The following is a 21,865-nucleotide window of genomic DNA, read 5'->3' as shown; positions in this document are numbered from 1 at the left end:
GATCCTACACCTCCGAGACTTATAACTTCTTTATTCAACACTTGAGAGTAATTATGACTAGCAATATGCATCCACAAGCGGTATGCTATTGTTCACTTTGAGCATAAAACCCCATGACTTTGCTTTTGGATTTCTCAAAAGGTATCGTACCAATTGAGAGAGTGTCCTAGTATGTAGAGTTTGTATATTACGAGAAGTGCTTAAGGTCCACTAACATGAGTAATGGGTCAATCACATAAGCTCTTTAAGCTATAACATTTAAGATAGTGTCCTAATACGTATCATGACAGTCTTGCTTGAGGTCCATTAACATAAGTAACGGGTCAATCGCATGGGCTCACTTTAAGCTTCTATTGACGAGTATGAAAGGGTGTTTATTAACGATTTATTAAAAGGCTAAAAACTCGAGGATTAGGATTGCACGATGAATCAATGCATTCTTTTTTTATATGCATTGTGTTGAGGAGTCATTTGAGAGAAAGTTCAACATGATTTAATTAGGTATAGATGGACTATACACCATAAATGACAATATATAGGAAATAATTATAAATAAAAGTAAAACATTATTTATTTAGAAACAAGAGTTAAATATATATTAAAAAATTATTTTTAAAATTGGTAGAAGAATAAATAATAAAGATAATTATAAAATTAAATAAAAATATGTTTTATTTTTTAAAAATTACACGATTAAGCACAATTTAATTTTAAACCTCGTAATAATGCCTTAAGTGAGGGGCATTTGTGCAATTATGTGAATATCAGAGGGTATATACGGTAATAAAAAATAAACAATGACTTTCCAGGAGTAAGACGAAGTCTTTGAGGAAGGGGGGGGTGGTTAAAACGTTTTCAAAACCCTTGGTCCCAAACCCTTTCCCTCTCTGAAGCCGTTCTCTGTTCTTACACATTCATAGAATCCAAACCCTAATCCTGATTCCTCTTTCTTTCTTCTATTCTGCTGTATTATCTTCTGATTTATAGCCCCATTTGGTGTTAATTCATACTATTTCTATCGTTTTCGCATACATTTCTTCTACTCCTTCGCCAATCGAGTTGGAAATGGTATCTGGCTTGAGAATCGACGGTGGGACTCAGATACTCCCTGCTCGCGTCCGAAAAACCATCCAATCCATCAAAGAAATCGTCGGGAATCACTCTGATGCCGATATATATACAACTCTCAAGGAGACCAATATGGATCCTAATGAAACTGCACAGAAGTTGCTCAACCAAGGTTTTTCTTTTTCTTTCCTTTTCCCTCTCGGCCTTATTTTCTTTGCTCGCTTTCCTTTCTTTGTAACGCTTCATCCATTATAAGCTTTATTGTTCTTAAGACGCAAAGATGACTTCAAGCACTTTGTCGGCTCACATTCTTTCGTTGGGCATCTTTGTTTTGCTTTGTTGTATATTTTTATTTTTATTTTCTGTTTTTTTGCCAGAAACTATTGTGCGCTTGCTTCTTCTGTCGGAGCAGTGGGAAAGGTCAAAATTTTGTTTTTGATGGTTTAGGAAGTCATTGAACGTTAAAGNTTGTTTTTTCACCGTGGAAAGTTGCTCAGTTGCTTTAAATTTAAGAAAAGAGCTGACGATGGTTGTTCGCCGGTGCTAAGGACTTGATTAATTTTATTATTCGCGTTGATTTGTTATTTTCTGAGAAATTAGCAGTTAGGTGGCGACAACATTGAGTTGAGTGGAAATTGTCGGATTATGTGTTTTTCCCTTCCCTGTTTTTTTTTTTTTTCCATCAGTTCATCTTATAGTTAACTAGATTCAGTCATCTTCTGATACGACTTTGGCATATGTCAATTCCTATCTATCGTGTTTGTGGTGGCAATAGTTGAGTTCGATTCCTGCTTGAACTGTGTATCGTTCCATCATCCAATTTATACGATGAATTTCTCAATGAAGAGTTTGAAAATGTCTTTAGTACTTCTTTGGTACTTTCTTCTGCCTGCATCATCCAATTTTTTTTTTTTTTTTTTGGACGTTTATATGTTTAGGCAATGTATTCCTATTTGCACTCCACATGGTTTTTTCCGCTAATTATCTGTTTTGGAAGGGATTTTTATTGCTTAGTGTATGAAAATCAAATTTAAAACAGTGTGCACTAATGAATATAATGTTTATCCAACCAAGAGACTGGGTTAACGTTCAACCAGAGAGGATGTGGGAGAGAATCAATGTCTAATTGCTCTCCACATGGTCCCTTTGGATTATCTGTTTTAGAAAGTTACTTAGTGTATGAAAGTCAAATTTAAAACAGTGTGCACTAATGAATATTATGTTTATCCAACCAAGAGACACTATGGGTTCACGTTCAACCAGAGAGGATGTGGGCTTACAATTATCTAGGGATGCATATTTTGGGAATTACGCATGTCATAAATTTTCCTAACATGCGAGTGCACCACGCTACATATGTTAAGATATACTTGTTGCATGTTATAAAGAGGGTAAACTTATCCCTTGAGGAGTGGGCCCATTGGCTAAGACTTGCAGTCTTTGAGTAACACCTACTAAGAAATTGCGTGTTCAAATCTTAAGCGAGCTTACTACAGAAAACCCTTGATGTCTTTGAGTCTGAGCCATTAGTTGGGCATGAATTTTTTTTTATAAGAAAAAGAAGTAAACTGTTGGGAAAAAAAGGGGAGAGAAAGCAGTGTAAGTAATTAGCTAACATGGAAATGCTCTGTTATCAGCCAGAATAAGCCACTGAGTTAAACTTAAATTTATATTTAGTATAAAAGCACATATAATTTCATAGCATCTTTTACTGCCTCTGATTTTTATGGATTTTATTTTTTATGTCTTATTTTTCTATCGCATAAATATTCAATTTCTTATTATATTAGTTATTTGCCAGATCCATTTCGTGAAGTGAAGAGAAGAAGAGATAAGAAGAAGGAGGTACAATCACAACATTTTGGTTTCTTTGCCAGCCATTAATCTCATCTGTCTTTCTCTATGGTTACCATGGATGGCCAGCTGTTACTAACAGAAGTAAAGAGTTGTATAAGTTCATGTTTCAAATTTATGTCTTCACATATTGGTTCATTTCGTGATGATGGCTAATGTTCTAAAGGCGGAGGTGCTCTATAGGCGAGTCATAAGCCCAAGGAAATATGAGATTAAAACCTCATAAAAATAAAAGATATTGATGAAAAATGTAACAGTTTCAAATTTTAAAATATTAATCATAATAATATTATGAAAAAGAACTAGAACAAAGAGTCTCACATCTATACCTTTTCTTCCATAACTGTTCTCACCTGACATCATAATCATTTTCCATGTCCACTAATGTGAATGCCTTTTTCTTAAGCTACTCATTTATTTTGGTTCGTATGCACTATTGTTCTTTTTGTGTGTGTGTGGGTAGAGCGATAATATTCCAGTTTTGTTCTAAGCTTTTGTTAATTTTTGTTTTGTCTACTGAAAAGTACTGCTGTTATGTTCTTCAAATTTTATTCAACCATCTGGCATACTACAGGTTCCAAGTTCTGACCAATCATATTCCATATATCTAGTTGGTTTTGGGTACTGAAAAAACCAAGACTCTGAGCTATTTACTCTTTTAGGTTTTCTCTCCAATTTTGTTTTTCTATTCATGCTCATGTTACATCTAGCTTTATCATTTTCTTTTCTTTTTGATGTCATTTTTTCATCATGAAATTCTTATTGCTGCTAGTTTTAACTTTACATTGAAAGATAGTTAGCTTGAAAATGTGTTTTGTTCTCAGAATATGGGATACAAAGGTTCATTGGAAGCACAAAGAAACTCTGAGGATGTGAGGCAAGGGACAAAGGTATATACATCGTCTGATCGTAATGTCCGGAGAGGGGCCTATGCAAAAAGTTCTCGGCCTGGTACTTCTTAATCTTTGCCTATTATTTTTCTTGATGCACTGTATGGTGCAGATTCTAGACATTTTGTTATAGTCTGTTGATGAAGTTCACACATATGGTTGCTCAATTATAATTGAAAGGATTTGATTTCACTCATTTTTATCTCCTAATTTTAGTCAGAAAAGAGTGTATGATGAAGATGAACACAACAAAATTACATGGGCTTATGGTTTATCAGCATGCACTTATTGCCTCCTTGGTTTGCTTGCTCTAATATGCTCATTGAGCTGATTGATGATTGATTTATGTAATCTAGGCATCAGCAAGGAGTTCCGCGTTGTAAGAGACAACAGAGTTAATCGAAATGCAAATAGAGAAGTAAAACCTGCATCTTCACCTTTGGAAATATCCACCAACGAGGTGTCTACAAATGTGTCAAAATCAGGGTATGCATCCTTAAATCTTCTTCTTCTCCTAGCCTTTTTGTATTTTGACTTGGTTTACTAATTATTATTTTTTCATCCTTTTGAAATACAACACCTATTTTAGATAGATAGATAGACACCTATTTCTAATGATTGAATTTTTTTTTTTTTCGTATTAAATTAAGTTGTATCATAAATCATGGTTAAAGAGGAGTGAAGGTACTTTCAGTGGTTAGCATAGGATGGATGCATTTTGTGTAGGGCTAATTTTGTAGCCTTTCTTAATCATCTTTGACGAAGGACTTTACTTTGCAGGCACTCCTTTTCCTTCATCTTGCTAGGTGGGAACATTTTTTGCTATATTGTTTTAAATTTCCATTGCAGTTGGGCTTTTACTTTTCATACGTCAGTAAATGCTGCTTCTCCTGAAAAAATGTGAATGTTCCTTCAAGAACGTTTCTGTTTCCTGTCAGACCATCACTGTGCATGTTTTTTTGTATAACTTTTTTCAAAAGCTTATATTTAGGAGTAATAGTCTATCGATAGGTCTTGTAAGAAATGACAAATAAATGCAGGGAATTACTGTAATGACTAATCTGTGAAATTTGGGTTATGATGCGGACCATGAATACGTATCCTAGAGTGTCTTCTACGGAAGTTTGTATTATTAGGTAGCCGTGCTCTGGTTTTTTAAGGAGTGGGTCCACAAGCCTGCCTTGAAAGATTTTGGACGTTTCTGTGTATTTATGGCATTGTCTTGATGTGTAAGATTGATGTTAAATTTCAAATAACATGTTAAACATGTTCGTTTACATTGTTATTTGGCTAGGAATTTAATACTTAAGTGCAGCTGCATAAACAGAAAGCTGTATTTCATTGTTGTTACACTTTTCTCTGCACAAAACTTCGCCAGAAACTCTGAAATTTATTATTTGCAGAATTTGACTTGGAATCCTGTTTTGGGCTTGTCTTCTCCATTATATTCATCTTTGGATTTCTATGCCTAAATTTGAAAGTTGACTTTCCCTGCTCCATCCCCAAAATCTGTTTGTTGATCTGATTTAAATTTTTATTGAATTCAGTACATGGGCGACTAATTTACTTATTTATTCATCAGTACCACTCCGAAGGGAGCACATGGGGGGGTCTTTGGTGCTAGGTTATCACAAATATCTTTCCGGAAAACCGATTCACATACCAATAGTCAAAGAGATGGTTATTCAAAGGGAATGACCCGGAAAGAGTCAAGGGGTGATGTGGGCGTTTCCATGCCGAGTTCTGTTCCAGATATGCACATAGCAAAGCTGAATGATTCTGAGCAACAGTCACCTGTGTTGGCGTCAAATGGTGCTGCTGTTGGTTTAAATTCTTCTTCCACAGATCCAGTCCATGTACCATCTCCAGATTCTAGATCATCTGCTGCAGTTGGAGCTATAAAACGTGAAGTTGGGGCTGTAGGTGTTCGTCGGCAATTAAAAGATAGTTCTATAAACCAGTCTTTGGGACCAAATGTGTCTCTCACAAATTCTGTTGCTGAAAGGGATGGTTCTTCTACAGACTCATTTCGCCCATTAGGTTCCATTTCTAAAGACGAACAGCTTAGTCAAATTACTGAATCCGTGATTCCTGGCCTGGTAGGCAGCAGATCAACGTTAAATAATCAGCATAGGCAACTTCAACCAACTATTGGCCATCAGAAAGGTATCTTAGTATCTTTATTTTCTTTCTTTCTATATATATATTTTGAGTGAAGAACGCTGAGGTATCATAGCATCTTTGTTATTATTGCTTGACTGCAAAGTGTTTGGATTGTCTTTTTCAATATAGTTCAGAATGTTATTTTTTATTATTTGTCAACGAACTGCTACTGCAAGTCTGCTGTTTCTTAGATGTGTTTCTTTGAGCGTGCATGTCCACACTTCATTTTTAACACGAGTGTGTGTTTACTTGGGAATTCATCGAATTTTAGGAGAGAATTCACCATCGGCTTTGATGCAGCTTCCCAGCCTAACAAGGAGTGGAAACCTAAGTTAAGCCAGAAGTTGAGCACTGGTAATCCTGGAGTAATAGGAACACCCTCAAAATCTAAATCTCCTACTGATGAGTCCAAAGAGTTGCCTTCTGAAGCAGCTCATGTACAAGAGAAGCTTGCAAGAGTAGACCTTCATGAGAACCAGCATGTTATCATAGCAGAACATATTAGAGTTCCCGATAATGATCAATATCAGCTGGTCTTTGGCAGTTTTGGGACAGTATCTAATTCTTCTGGATGTCTGGTGTCGGGTTTGCAAGCCAGTAGTAGTCGAGAGGAATTGAATGGAGAGTCATCAGCTAGGTTTGTAATTATTTTTTATTCCTTTTATCTTAATCTGACAAAAACTGTGGCACTAGGTAATTATGAGCCAAAGGTTTGAGCATTCCTTCATAAGATAGAATTTTTTTTGATTGAGTTAGTATGAAATACCAGATAAGTATCCCTGAAAGAAAGTTTCTTCATGGGACTCACAATTCCTGCCAGTAGTTCTATTCTTTTGCTGACATTATCCATCTGACAATGTTTCTGCAGCCAGCCAGCATCTGCTCCGAGGATTTCTACTGATGATGCTTCTTGCAGCAGGCAGGTTGATTTACTGGATGATCAGGTTCGAAGTTCAGAGTCTAATTCTCCAGAATCTGTTGTTGCAACTGAAATTCAGTCGGCAGATAAAATAGAATCTTCTAGTCCTCAGACAATGGATACTTATGCAGATATTGGACTAGTTCGAGATAGGAGTTCAAAATATACTCCTGATTCACAGCATCAAGATCCTTCTGAGTTACCGGGATTTTCGGTGAGTTTGTATTAGATTATTAACTTTTGAGGTAGCTGCTGAGAATTAAGATATTTTGTATTCCCACTGAATTGATGGTTAAAATTTTGATGTTCCCGAGTAGTATAATGTTTGTATTGCTTTTCCCTTAACCCATTTTTGAACATGCCTTTTTCATTCCCTTTTATAACTTGTTTTCCAATCAGGCGTATGATCCACAGACTGGTTATGATATACCTTATTTCAGACCGACAGTAGATGAAACTGTACCGGTGCAAGGACTACCGTCTCAGGATGTAAGTGTAGTTGTTTACATAATATCTGGCGTGTTCATTATTATCTGGATTTCTGTGAAATGAATACGGACACATGTGTTTGAATTTCTAATGATTGTAACTTATAATTGTTATGATTATTTTCTGAGCTAGTAGTTTGTTCCACTGCTGGCAGTAGTATTCTTTTGTTCTCACTTATCAAATCTCTGACCCTAGGCGGTTAACTCTCAAACTGCTAACGGCATCTCTCCATCAACGATTCCAATGGTGCAACAGCAGCAAACTCCAGTTGCTCAGATGTATCCACAAGTTCATGTTTCCCATTTTGCAAACCTCATGCCATATCGACAATTCATATCTCCTGTTTATGTTCCACCAATGGCCATGCCTGGTTATTCTAGTTCCCCAGCATATCCTCATCCGTCCAATGGTAACAGTTACTTACTAATGCCCGGTGGAAGTACTCACATGAATGCAAATAATCTGAAGTATGGACTCCAGCAGTTCAAGCCTGTTCCTACTGGCAGTCCGGCAGGGTTTGGGAATTTCAATAGCCCTGCTGGTCTTTCTTTAAATGCTCCTGTAGTTGGGAGTGCAACCGGACTGGAAGATTCATCTCGAATCAAATACAAAGATGGAAACCTTTATGTCCCAAATGCACAGGTTAGTAATTGTCATTGCCACGGTTTGGCTGTAGCTTTGTGGCCTTACATGCAAGCTTATAATTAACTTGATATCATTTCATATGGGTTGTTAGTGCGTATGACATTATTTAGAAAGGGGAAAAGACCTCGCTTCGTAGAAGTTTTTGTGTGTGGGTTGGGGGGGGACCTTTACCGTCAAGTGCAAATGACACCCTGACATGTTTGTTTAATCTGGATCATCATGATATCAGCCACTCTCAAGCCATACAGACCTTTTATAATTATAATATAAAGTAGTTTAATGTATTAGTATATTTGTTATTACAGGCTGAGACATCTGAAATTTGGATCCAAAACCCAAGAGATCTTCCAGGTTTACAATCGGCTCCATATTACAACATGCCAGGGCAAACTCCTCATGGTGCTTATTTGCCCTCTCATACTGGGCACGCTTCCTTCAGTGCAGCTGTGGCGCAATCTACACACATGCAATTTCCCGGATTGTACCATCCACCTCCGCAACCTGCTGCTATTGGAAATCCTCATCACATGGGGCCTGGTATGGGTGGGAATGTTGGAGTGGCTGCTGCCACTCCTGGGCCACAAGTTGGTACTTTCCAGCAGCCACAGTTGGGTCATCTTAATTGGACAACTAATTTCTAGCAAATCTGAAGAACGAGAATTGTGAAACTAACCCCGCCCCCCTTTATTATTATACAAGGGATTGAAGTAGTCATAAATGTTTAATATTTTGTCAAATGTGTAATTGATAACCTTCTCATATTCAATGTAGTATGCGGTTTTCTCCATTTGCATCTATTTCATCTGCTGTTTTAGTTACCCATTCGTCATCCTAGCTATAATAATCAAGTAGAAGGAGAAGCTTCTGTAAGATTTAACAGAGCTACAAGGATGGATGAAGCCAAGCCCTATGGATTAGAACAAAATACTTGGTGCTAGCAATGCGCTTAAGCAGCTTTTCCAAATTATTTGCATCTAGCATTGCTTTTCTTAATTTTAACTCGTTAGAACCTTAATTAGAAACATCAGTTGTTAATATTGCAGGTATTAATTGGAAAATGTTGGTTTAGGAGTTTTATGTTGCAATGTACCTGTGGTGGCCCTGCGGAAGAATGGTCAAGGTGAAGTCTCTGAACATTTGAATCTAACATTACTATGTTCATATTGAAAGACGTCAATTAATAAAGGAGAAGTAACCAGCTGTGGTTTCTGGATCCTTTCCATATGCGTAGCTTCAATGGTGATCAGGAAAAAAAAAAAAAATGGTGAGAGATGCTTTATCTTTCAACTTTGTACCTGTGCAGATTGCAGAATATATAGACTTTGTTCTGTTCAAAACTTTTTTTTATTGAAACTGTTGCAATGTCTTGGGATTACCAAACACATTACTCTTTACCTTTTTTTTTAACGATCATTTTCATGCTCTGTACAAAAAAGCTTAACCCTACACATCGGAGTCCCTATAGACTTCATCTATTTTGAAGCTGAGCTTTTTGCTTTTTTATTTTTGCTAGTGAACCTAGGGATTATATATCGTGCAAAGTCTTGCCATCATCATCGGTTTGACAATGGCTTGATATATGTATACAAAAATCGATGTACTTTGGGATCTGTGTGATGTTTATCTTGGTACTTTGAAGTTTGGAACACTTGAGAGAAAATGAAAAAAGAAGGAAGAAACATTGACTTCAATTTGTGATGCATTCCTAATTTCACGAAAGCTTAGAAGCATCTTGTACTGAGCTCTAGTGTGGATCAGTTTCTTGAACTGTTTCAAAGTTGTCTAGACTGTTCATGCTTTTATCTTGTCCTGTTCATGACCATGTTTACAGTTGAAACGTTTCATTAGAAGTTTATTTAAAAATTCAACAGCACTTCAAACCATCTCCTGTTATTCTCTTTATATTTTTTTACCCGAATCATTTTATTTCTTTTCATGTTTGTCAGTTTGTTGGAAAAACAGGTCATTTTCCCAAGGTAGGATAAGTGTCCCACTTGGAATCTTGGGCACAAGTCACAAGATCATTATTCTTCTCTTGAATTCAAGCCTACTCAGAGGAACAACTTGTCTTATTCTCAATGGTAATTGAAGGAATGATGGAATGTAATGCCAATTGCTTTACACGTTTTTAATTTAATAATTTGACAGGCAAAAGTGGATGAATGAATCTGAGATACAAGTTTAATTTGTTAACAGCCAAAAGCTCATGAATCCTTCCCATGGCCAATGGACATGGACAGCAGATCTGAATTGCAGGGAACTGTTTCTAACGCACAGTTGTCCACAACCCACATTCAGGTCATATTTCCTTACTCTTTTCACAGCTTCCTAATGTAGTCTTGTGTAGATGACAGAGGCAGCCTTGTGCCTGTGTCCTTAATAATTGGCTCCAATGCACCTTTCCTTTTCTCTCCCTACTTTCCCCCCCTTAATATTTTTATAATAAAAGTTCATTTATTTATTTATTTTCACACTTTTTAGTGTGTTGGTGACTTGGTTTTGGCCTATATTTTAGCAGACCATCCGTACTTTCCCTACTGCACTGTAGCTTCTGATAATATCACTTTTGAATTGGACTCATGTGCATTCTAGGAGCCATGAGAATCTAAATAGTAGACAGACATTTGATCCACTATTTTTCTCCCCCTTGCATTTCCATTTGAGTAAATTTGACTTTTATGTCCAAATTTTCAAAGTTTTCAACTCATTTAGTTTTAAACTAAGAACGTTTGTGATTGATGAGTGATATACTATATACTAAGAAACTGATATGATTGCCCCTGTGGATTTATGTAAAGAAGAAAGTAGATATGAATGAGAAAACCTGACACTGAAATTTTGAATCATATATACTTTTTAGAAAGCATTGGGATTGAGTTTGTAGATATTCGCACAACTTTTATATTAGAATATTACCACACCCATACAAGCTTGCCATTGTAATTGCCAAAATTTTTGCTGCTTTTGAGAAATATGGCTATTCTCATGTTTCAACGAAAGCAAGGACAAAAGTAGATGTCTCTTCAAGTTTGTATTATGCCCATTTAAATAAAATATATATATCATGGTTAGCTGATATCAGAAGTCAACTTTGAAATGAAAAAGGGTATAGAATTATTTCATAGGGCTAATTTAGTAGCCATGAAAATGATCAACGCACCACCAGGGGACAAGTCCCTCAAATGCATTGTAGAATACGTATATAGATGTTTTGATTTCTGCTACACATTGATATGGTGTCCAAAATTGAAGTGTTAGTGGTAGACATTGCTTATTCGTTCACTAAATTTGTTATTGATGTGTTACAATCATGCAGTGTCGATGTTTATCGTTTAGCTAGCGTCACGATCATATGTTCAGTTCGTGGCCAGCCTGATTATATGGTTGATTGAGATCTTGTCTTCATAACTTCTAGTTTCACTTGGTGCATCCTTCTTGAGGTAATATGTAGTTGAATTTAATATTGAATTGGAAAGCCATTTTCTCAGAAAGTTGGGACTAATTAGCAATAACCACGTGTTAATGTAGGATTTGTTCTTTTTTCTTTATATTTTTTTAGTGGGGGGACTTGCAATAGTCAATATACCTTGTCGAACTGCGATCTGAAAGGAATCTAATGGGAAAATAATTAAACTATGTTTTATACCTAATTGGAAAATAATAATTTGACCACCTGAACCAACCGAACCCGAACTATAAGGATTGAGTTGGGTTGGATTAGCCTTTTGAGTTGGGTTGGATTCAATTTTCTGAACCCAAACTGACTCGGTTTGGTATCGGATTTATGAGATAAAACTCTCAAGTTGACTTGAGCCAAATAAAAATATATAAAATATATTAAGAAGTTAACCGTAATGGTATGTTTGCCTTCTTTTCAGGTACATTCTTTGAGTTCAACACTAAGAAGAGGATGAAACATGACCCGTTTAAGATGATAATTGACTCGTTTTCAGTCTTTAAGACATGGGACGTTGTGGACATTTAATTAAGGATGATTAATTAAGTACTGGCAAGCTTAATTTGGGCGTGATATTAATTAATTATATAAGCCTTTTGCTATTCATAATAATTGGTTTATATGCCTTGATCTTGAAGGGACTAGAGAGAGAAAAGGAACATGTGAGGAAAAGATTGAGAGTGAGAGAGAGAGGAAGAGTAAAGCAAATCCACAGCTGAAATCTCAAACATGGGTAGGGTTACTTTCTTTTATGTTTAAGAACATTAATTAAGATGGATTTAGATTAATCATCCTTTTCCTCTTTGTTCTTATCCCAAATCACATGCATTAGGGTTCATCATTCCTTTTACTTAATTCAATTCCAAGGGATGCAATAATAATTACACATTTATGCACCACCCCACTTTAGAACATGCCTTTTTTTCTCTATAGAAGCACAAATACTACAAGAAAAAGATGGGTAGCAAATCGGAGGCTGTTTTATTTCGATTGGTTTTAATAAAGAATATGAGTGTAGCAGTATGGTAGTGTTATGCGGAGGAATTCTATAAGCGAAGATGGGGAGCAAATAAAGCAAAGTTTAATAGTGTTATATGGAACATCTTGTATTTTGATTTTAATAAAGAACACGAGTATTTTTCGATTCCGGGTAAAAGAGTTTGACAATCATCCATGGCTACCATCTTCCTCAATCCTCATGATTTCCACTTACAAACTTGTCTCTCTTTCTCTCTCTCATTAAAAAAACTCTTTTTCTTTCTCTATCTAAATCTAACTTTTTATCTTCTCACTTCCTTTCCATTTCCATGCATATATGTTCCTATCCATACATGTATCTATGGAGGTATGCCTAGGAATATATTTATTAATACGTTGAAAATACTCAAAATACCCGAGCAACGAGATGTTGGAGCCTCCAATTAAAAGAGCTAACTTTGGTCGTATAGAGTAACGACAATTAGTTAAATACAAACATTTCAGTCCACATTTATAAAACATTTGTTAAAAATATGCTAAAAAAGTTTAATTTACCCTAATAAAGTAAGGTTAACAATAATAAACATAGTCTTAGACAAAAAGTGCCCCATAATAAATAATCTAAAGAAAAGATATAATTAAAGTTATGTCTTAAAGTAGGTGAAAAATTTCTGGCTTATGGTTTAATCACACATAAATCAACTACCAAATGATTAAGCCAAGTTTTAACAAGTGTTAATCCACCACTAATTGGAGGCTAATTGATGCTAATTATGATGCAAACAACAAAAAGTAGTGGTAAAAAAACACACTACTTTAACCAAGTTTTGTTATTTCATTAGTAAAATTAGTGGAATTACCCCTTTTTAAGCCTAATTCAAATCTTTGCCCTATAATTATTACACTAAAAGAGCATCAATTACTCTTATAGATTATGCAATATTATATAATTCATAATATATTAGATTACACAAAATTGAATTAAGTTTATAATATCAAATATTATATTTATATTTCGATACATATTATTTAATTTTTGATATTTTAAATGCTAAATAAAAATAACTCTTTATAATAGGATGATATGGTCAACTTTAAGCATAAGTTCACGTGCCTTTATTTTGAGCTTCTACAAAATGCCGCACACTAATAGAGAGAGTATTTCTTAATTATAAACTCATGATCGTCTTCTAAATTAGACAACGTGGAACTTTCACCGAATCCTCCAATTTTGGGTAGTACTTTTTTCTTTATAAAAAGACAGAAAAAGTAAATGATCCCATACCGTGGGGAGCTGGATAGTTATTGTGAAGCCTGAAGACCACGTACATATTTCAATTATATTATAGAAAAAAATGCCATGTCAACACTGACAACTTGACACTCCTTCCAGCTTGGATCCACTCGACGTACATGCGAAAGAAAAAAAAAACAACGGTCATATTATTTCAATACGTGGAAAATAATTGGAAAAATACTTATTTTATTTTAGTCCATCCACCAAAATTGTTCAATTTAATTTCTGTCTTTTAATAAATTTTAAAATTAGTATATAATTAATTTTTTACTAAAATTTATTAATTAATAATTATAATTTTCAGAGAGAAAAAATTACCTTGCTAACATATTTTTATAATTTATAAATAGTTTATTAATAGATAGATATATTTTTTTTTGCAGGAAAAAAAAGGATTAATTTCAAAATTTATGAAGAAAAATTTGAAATTAAATATTTTAAAGACTACAAATTAGTTGAGTCGTTTATATGATCCGATAGTTCGTTGAATTGAATTTTTTTTTTTTTTTTTTTTTTTTTTTTTGGGTTGAATTTTTGAAAAATAAAGAGCTTATAAATATTTGATAAGTATATTTTAAAAAAAAAATTATTTAAATTAAAAACAATAAGAATTTGATTTGGTTATAAATTATAGGTTAATTTTTTTTACCCAAATAATTTATCCACCGGGACTCCTGACTATCTATATATTAGCCTCTGAAAACGGGCTATATTTGCCATCATCTTCTTCCCTTTCTTCTCTGTCCATGGATCTGTGGGACAACTCGTTTCAGAGGGAAGATCCAGACCCCCACCACCACCACCAACGGCGGCGTTCTCGCCGCGAAAACCCCTCTTTCTCTTCCTCCCTTCTCGACGCCATCTACCGTTCCATCGACGACTCCAACGTCCAGGGAGAAGACCAACTAATTTTTTACACACAAAAAACTACCACCAGAACAAAACAGAGCATCTCCGCCGCCAAAACAGAGGACCACCAAACTCTCCAATTCCAGCGTGCTTCTATGATCAAGAACTGGATGGATAACAAAAAAATCAAAACCGTTCGCGACTTTACTGTTTCCACCTCGAGCTCGTCAGAATCCAGCTCCACCGCCGGCAGAAGACTTTCCTCGTCGGAATCGGAGTTTCTTTCACGTACACTCCACCGGCCAAAGCCGAAACCGAAACCGAAACCAAAGCCAATCAAAACCACCACATGGTCTCAAACAGAAATTATCCCAAATCCAAACCACGAAAATGGGTTCGTTAAATCCAAATTCAGAGCTTCAAAAATCTACCACGATTTGAAGAAAGTGAAACAGCCAATTTCACCCGGCGGCCGACTTGCGAACTTCCTTAATTCCCTCTTCAATGGAGGAAGCCCAAAAGCTAAGCAGAAGATATCAAACACTTGTTCAAATAATTCAACGAATTTGGACTACGACGCGCCGAGAAAATCGAAGTCCCAACAGGGATCCTCGTCTACCTGTTCCTCTGCTTCGTCGTTTTCGCGGTCTTGTCTGATAAAAACGCCGTCTTCAAGAGGGAACATTAAGAGATCGGTTCGGTTCTGTCCGGTGAGTGTGATAGTGGACGAGGATTGTCGGCCATGTGGGCATAAAATGTTGCACAAATTAGAGGAACCCATTGGGAAGAAAGGGAAATTAGAAACAGAGGAAATGAAAACAGAGGAGGATGATGAAGACGACGACCGTTTGAGCTGTTCAAGCTCCGACCTGTTTGAACTGGATAATCTGTCGGCGATCGGAATGGAAAGGTACAGAGATGAACTGCCAGTCTATGAAACTACCCATTTCAACACTAATTGTGCCATTGCTAATGGATTGCTTTTGTAATCTTATTATTTTTTTTTTGGAAAGAATTTTGGTGGCTTACATAAGAGATTAATCAGGGTTTTTTTTCTAAAAATCAAATTAGAGTTCTAGACTTGTTGTTATTAATCTACCCCGAGACCTCTATTGTCGAGCTTTCAAATGGACTCTCAATTGTTCGACACCTAAATGGCCATTCTTTAGAGTACTCGAACAATCTCTCTTTAATTAAAACTCAACTCCTCTCAAACAAAATACACTATAACTACACCTTCTATGCTTACATTCTGATACCATATTAAGAAGTATAATATTGTCTACTTTGAGCATAACCTCTCATCTCTTTGTATTCATTTACTCACAAACATATGATCATTCTCTAAATTAAGACTCATATCCATACATGAGCCTTCATTGTTGCTCGATGTATCGATCAAATATTGATATTAAAGATATAAAATTTTATATTTTTACATATTTTTTTAAAGGGTAATAATAACACTAAGGTTGGCATCACATTATAAATGTTAATATAATATAATGAGTTAATTGTAATTAGAAAGAAAGCAATTAGACATAAATGGAAAGGGAGAGAGGGTTAGGGCCCACAAAATGATGGAAGTTAATTAATGAATTAATTTAATTAATTAATTGTTAACAACCAAATTAAGAGGGGAAAAAATAGGAAAGCTTAGGGTGTGGGGAAAGGAAAAGGAAAAGGCTAGAAGAAGAAATAGGGTTTCGAATGCCCTACGGCCCTATGCACCCTTTCTTAATTATCTAATTAATCTTCCCCTTTACTTTAATCTCTCTTATTAATCTAAATACAATAATATTAATAAATTCATTTTTCTTTCCAAATTTAATTTAACAAATACTTTTTACTATAATCATGATGCCACGTGCACCGATGATGGGTGGAATTAAAGGGTATCTTTCATTTATTGATCAATCTGGGACTTGCCTAGTTGTTTCTTGACAGACTTGTCTACGTAATACTTTCCAAGGAGCCGAACTTAGCTCTAATATCATTTGTCACAATCGCACTTTCATGACAGTAAACTTGCGATTGTGCTGCACTCACTTCTCAACGAGTGAGTTAAGCATATTCGTTCTTACGTCGCTTATGGGTATCGAGTCTCTGGCACCAGTTCAAGAAGAAGGTTTTAGAAAATCGAGGCAGAGAGTTTTGAAAGTAAGATTTGAGAAATTGAAATTGGTGTTATATGAGAATGTAAGTAAAAGGCAACAACAACGACTTATTGCATATAACTATAGTAGGAAGAAGTTAACAACTAGTCATATCCCCTATAGTACCATTTAATTTGGGTGTTTTTAGCAAATATTCTCAATCATGAATAACACTCTCATTCTCGTGCATTTCCAAATATACATATAAAAAATTTTGATACGTTTTTTGAAGATATCTCGAGTCCGAAAGATGTAGATAGATGTTTCTGTCTGCATAATAATAGCAAAAATACTTTTTAATATAATTTTCCAATATTAATTTTTTTTTAAAATATTAATAAAAAAAATTACATTTTTTTTATTATTAATTCAAAATTTTAAAAGTATTATTATTATTTTTTTAATTTAGACGTTTTTTTTTTTCTTTTAAGAGAATTTAAAATAATAATAATAATAATAATGTGACAAAATAATTATGGGAGGCAATATAGCCTTTGGTTGCCCTAAGCTTACGTCAAATCGTTGACTGTTCTTAATCATCACCATAATTTCACCCAATATCTATTATTTCTTGGTTTGACTTTAAATCAAAATTTAATCATATTTATTATTATTATAATAATTATTTTTATTATTTGGGTTTTGATAATTAGTTAAAAAAAAAATTGAACAGAGATTATGGAAGGAAAAGGGCAACATATTATATTAATTAATACAAAAAGGTAATTTTATAATTGAGTTTGGTGACCCTATTTTTCCCCTAATATGATCCACACATGTTCATTAATTATTAATTATTAATTATTAATTATTATTTCTTTGAGTACTTTTTTAAATATGCATTTAATTATGACCCAATTCTTTGTCCCCTACAATTTCTCTAAAAACTTTCACTATCACTATCATTTATATCACTTTAAATCAATATATATTTTATTTTACTAATTATTAATCATATAATTAAATATAAATTACTTATCCATTCTCGAAAATTCTAAACTTTACCGAACTTTTTCTTTATTTTGTTTGAAGATGCACTGTTTTCTAACTTGATTTTAAGAGGTACCTCGTACAATACTTAATCGTTGTATTTTTTTTTTTTTTTATAAGAAAATGCATGAGTTTGCGGCATGCATGCTGATGTTAGTATCGTATAGCAACGAACCCAGATTGGCCTAGGGTTTTAGAAAGTCAAGTTGCTACGAATGACCTCTTAATTAGAGATTTTATACCTAAACCAATTCAATTATACTAAGGTACATTTACGGGTATCAATCGATCCACTAAAACTTATAGGAATAGTCAAGAGAGATAGGAAAGTTCTCGATTCGACGAAGAAAGAAGAAAAGTCGATGAAAGGTATAGCACAAGCCTAGGGTTGGCATGTTATGTTGCTCACCAACCATGCACAAGCAAGCACTATATCCAACATTATCCTATGCTTATGTCTGTGTTTCATGCAACTTCTATGTAGGGACCTCTCTCTAAATTAGGGTTTTCCCACCAAAATGGCCCCTTTAATTATTTTTGTTGCCCTCTCCACCTTCTTTGCTATGCTTGCCTACTTCTATCCCTACATTAAGAGGTCCCTTCTATTTTCATTCCCAATAATGATCATGAAATCAATTTCCAAAACGTTAGATGGGGTTTGAGTAAAGGAGTAGAGCTATTTAATTTGAGCGTCGTTCAAACATCGAGAGTTATTTGATTTGAAGTTATTAAGTCTAGTGATCTAGGTCAGATCTTTTAGTACCTTGCCAAGCGGTGGGAGTACAGAAACAGTACCTTAAGTGCATAGTTATTTAACTTCTCTAAAATTTGGTTTATGAATGAATGAAATATCATAAGTGAACGTGAACTCCAATTGAGCTAAACCTAGGAATAATCAAATAAAACTTAGGATTAACTTAAAATGATTATAAAAAAGTTAAAAATCGAGTATGGATCGTGATATTTTATATAAAAATATATATATTAAAAATATTATTGTAACATTAATGATTGAGTAATATATAAATATCGCTCTCGTATTTAAATGATTCATTCATTTAAATAGACATATTCTTACTTTATTTAATAAACATGTCTCTTCAAAAGTCGTATCTCATTTAATAACTACCAAATATCCTAATAAAATTTTGAACCATCCCATTTTTTAAACAAAATTTAAAATAATAATAATAATAATAATAATAATAATAATAATAATAATAATAATAATGCCTTCCAAAGGAAAATTAATAATGAAAATTTATTAGAAAAATTATATTTATTTGTGTGTATATAAAATTTAATTTTTATTAAATTTTTGGTTATGTAATATTATTAGGATAGTTTATTATATTTATAATATAAATTATATTAAAAAATGAAAATTACTAAAAATAAAAAATATTTTACTATAAATGGATGGTTGTTGGAACTTAGTGGGCTCAAGTGGGGGAGTTTGGGCCCACAAAACAGATTTGGATTTGGATTTGTAGGGGCAGCCCATTAGTGTCTTTCCACCATCGCACGTGATGGGCTGGACCCATTAAGCTCCTACACCTGTCGTCCATCCACACGTGTACCCACTCATTCTCCGTAACATCCGCCAAGTGGATCATTATCCTATTATTATTATTATTATTATTATTATTATTATTATTATTATTTTGACTTCAATTTGAAATTTTTAGGCGCCTTGTTTTTTTATATTAAATTAACTTTTTTATATTTATGGGCTTATCAGTTTTATATTAATTCTTTTACAAGCAGTAATTATTGAATATGTGATATTTTAAACCGAGTGAATATAAATATAGAGTAAAAAGAGTAAAAATTGGCAATTTCTTTAAAAAGCGAAAATTTTATTTTATTTTATTTTTAAAACCTTCAATGCACTATTTATTTTTTAATTTTTATGAAAATTAAAATAGAATATAAAGTAAAAAAAAAAAAAGGACAAATAGGTAAATAGGAAAAGAAAGTGTGTGATTGGGTGGATATTTTGTTGGAGACAGACACATGAGCTAAGCAGCTTTGTTGATGTAAGATTACGAAAATGCCCTCGGATAATTTTGGGTAAAGTGGGAAAGGAAAAGAAAAGAAGAGTGAAAAAAAAGGAGAGGTGGAAGTGAGGGAAAAATCTTTTTAAGATCCCAAGAAGAATGTTTTGTTGTCTCAACAAAATTAATCAATAATTGATGCAAATTATAGCCCATGATTCATGAAATTTTCTAATTTTGAAATTATTTTCAACCCGAAAATTATTTTCAAGTAGAATTGACACGTGTATTTAGAGATTCAAATAAAAAATGATGGGTTAAAAAGTGATGGGTAATGTATTGGTTAGTGATAGGGTAAAAGTTGATAAGTATCGATGGGGTAATTGTTAGATGTGACGTTGATACTAGTAAATATGATAAATTTTCATGAATTGATTGGTCGACAATTTTGCTACCGTTGACTGTTTTTTGAAAAGATGTGATATTCAAACTGTCATTACAAACTAGTTTCAATTTAAGGGTACTGGCGTTGAACCTGTCCCCAAATTAGCGTCCATAACGAAGGAAAAAGGACTAATCAAGCGAGGAAATGCCATGTCGGTGCCTATGATACCTATGGTAGCTAGCATAGTGGACACTAGAAAAGAGAAGGTGGTGGTGTCTGTGGTAATTATGGTAGGAGAGTTTCCAAACATGTTAACGGATGATTTACAAAGGGTACCTCCTATGTGAGTAGTGAGTTTCTGAATTGATCTCAAATCAAGTAGCAAACCTATTCTACAAATAAAGTATCAAACCTATTCTAAAAAAATTTTACTGCATGACAAGACACATAAGGCATGTTGGTTTTGTTCGTGCAAAAAAAAAAAAAAAAAATGAATCCATGTGATTGTGCATTAACTACCAAAAGTTAAACAAAGTAACTATAAAAAAACAAATATCTCCTCACTCGTATAAATGATTTGTTTTACGAGGTGATATTATTTTCCAAAATTGACTTAGGGTTGAGCTACCACTATAAAACGGAAAGGGAAGAGGACACCCAAAAGACGATATTTAGGACAAGGAGCGACCATTATAAGTTCGGGTTCATATCATTTAGAGCAAGAAATGCACCCTAGGAGAGTTCTAACCATCTTGAAGGAGAATAAGTTATACGTCAAGTCCTTGAAATGCAAGTTTTTGTTACAATTGGTCTATCCCTTAAGACAAGTGGTACAAAAGTATAGTATAAAGCTTAAGTAAACCCAACTAAGGTGGAAGTTGTTACTAAGTAGACAAGTCCTACCACTCTTACCATACCAAGGCATGCAATTTCTTGAAATTTGTAGGTTATTATCGACGGTTCGTACAAGATTTCTCTAAAATAACTTTGTCATTGAATTAATTAATCAATTTTTTTTATGCTAGTTTTTCATGGATATTTGGTCTTTTATGTAAATTTATTGAATTCTAAAGTAAGATGTTTGAAATGAGATTTTCAAAATATTTCCATTTGAGTCATTCTAAAATGCATGATATACATGCAAAAATGGTCATATAATCAAGTGAAAAAGTAAAGTCGTTACATTTGGCCGGCAAACGCAAGACTAGACTCACCAAATGACGTGGTCCTACTCGCACATATGACCCAACCTTAAGCACACAATCTCAGCCACTTCCACTTAAATGGCTCATGATCCCAACTTCTTCGGGCACTTCCACTTAAATGGCTCATGATCCTAACTTCTCCTGGCTTTGTCGTCTTTAAGTAGCATGTGTGTGGATCTTCCTAATCGTCAACTTAGCTCGATTTGACTCACTTTACTTATTTTGAACTATTCTAAGACATTTTGGATCCAATTGAGATCGTAGAAGTCAAATTACCTATTGGTTTAGTCTAAATTATTAATATTTCTCATCATTGAATGAATTGAATATAGTAGGTGAAATCAAACAAGTTGTCACTTATGAAAGCTTAAGAGCAACAAATTAAGTATAAATTATAATGTTAACTTACTATTTGAAATGCATAATAATCATATTATTTATGATGATATATGATTTATATGATGAATGTGCTTCTATCTATGCTTGACATGACTTATCATAAATTAACGCTATATGTTTACAA

General features: G+C 34.0%; 2 protein-coding genes across 5 annotated transcripts; both read left to right on the top strand.

The window, feature by feature from the left end:
- The first annotated feature begins 843 nt into the window (after window positions 1-843).
- On the top strand, window positions 844-8,815 carry LOC111479877 (GBF-interacting protein 1-like). Of its 4 annotated transcripts, none has more exons than XM_023124740.1 (10): window positions 844-1,240; window positions 2,870-2,913; window positions 3,747-3,873; window positions 4,169-4,298; window positions 5,395-5,978; window positions 6,276-6,612; window positions 6,895-7,108; window positions 7,294-7,383; window positions 7,579-8,025; window positions 8,334-8,815. In XM_023124740.1, the coding sequence occupies exons 1-10, from the start codon at window positions 1,066-1,068 to the stop codon at window positions 8,667-8,669; spliced, it is 2,484 nt and encodes an 827-aa protein (XP_022980508.1). In that variant the 5' UTR covers window positions 844-1,065; the 3' UTR covers window positions 8,670-8,815. The 4 variants fall into 4 exon arrangements, with proteins under 4 accessions (XP_022980508.1, XP_022980507.1, XP_022980510.1 ...); XM_023124739.1 differs by having other exon boundaries at window positions 6,844-7,108; XM_023124742.1 differs by having other exon boundaries at window positions 1,115-1,240; window positions 2,859-2,913; window positions 6,844-7,108.
- Window positions 8,816-14,443: 5,628 nt separating this feature from the next.
- Window positions 14,444-15,805, top strand: LOC111479960 (protein BIG GRAIN 1-like B). Its single transcript, XM_023124891.1, has one exon. It carries the CDS (start codon window positions 14,507-14,509, stop codon window positions 15,596-15,598), a length of 1,092 nt encoding a protein of 363 aa, XP_022980659.1. The 5' UTR covers window positions 14,444-14,506; the 3' UTR covers window positions 15,599-15,805.
- The last annotated feature ends 6,060 nt before the right edge of the window (window positions 15,806-21,865 follow it).

The sequence above is a fragment of the Cucurbita maxima genome, unplaced genomic scaffold (assembly GCF_002738345.1).
Source record: "Cucurbita maxima cultivar Rimu unplaced genomic scaffold, Cmax_1.0 Cma_Scf00005, whole genome shotgun sequence".
In the NCBI taxonomy this organism is placed as follows: Eukaryota; Viridiplantae; Streptophyta; class Magnoliopsida; order Cucurbitales; family Cucurbitaceae; genus Cucurbita; species Cucurbita maxima.
This window is presented reverse-complemented; position numbering and strand designations above follow the sequence as displayed.

Bases quoted from the DNA above. Each gene is read 5' to 3' on its own strand.
- LOC111479877 (XM_023124739.1), top strand. From the start codon at position 1,066: ATGGTATCTGGCTTGAGAATCGACGGTGGGACTCAGATACTCCCTGCT. The intron at 3,874-4,168 runs GTACTTCTTAAT...TATGTAATCTAG, and splicing joins TGCAAAAAGTTCTCGGCCTG to GCATCAGCAAGGAGTTCCGC. The intron at 8,026-8,333 runs GTTAGTAATTGT...TTGTTATTACAG, and splicing joins TTTATGTCCCAAATGCACAG to GCTGAGACATCTGAAATTTG.
- LOC111479960 (XM_023124891.1), top strand. From the start codon at position 14,507: ATGGATCTGTGGGACAACTCGTTTCAGAGGGAAGATCCAGACCCCCAC.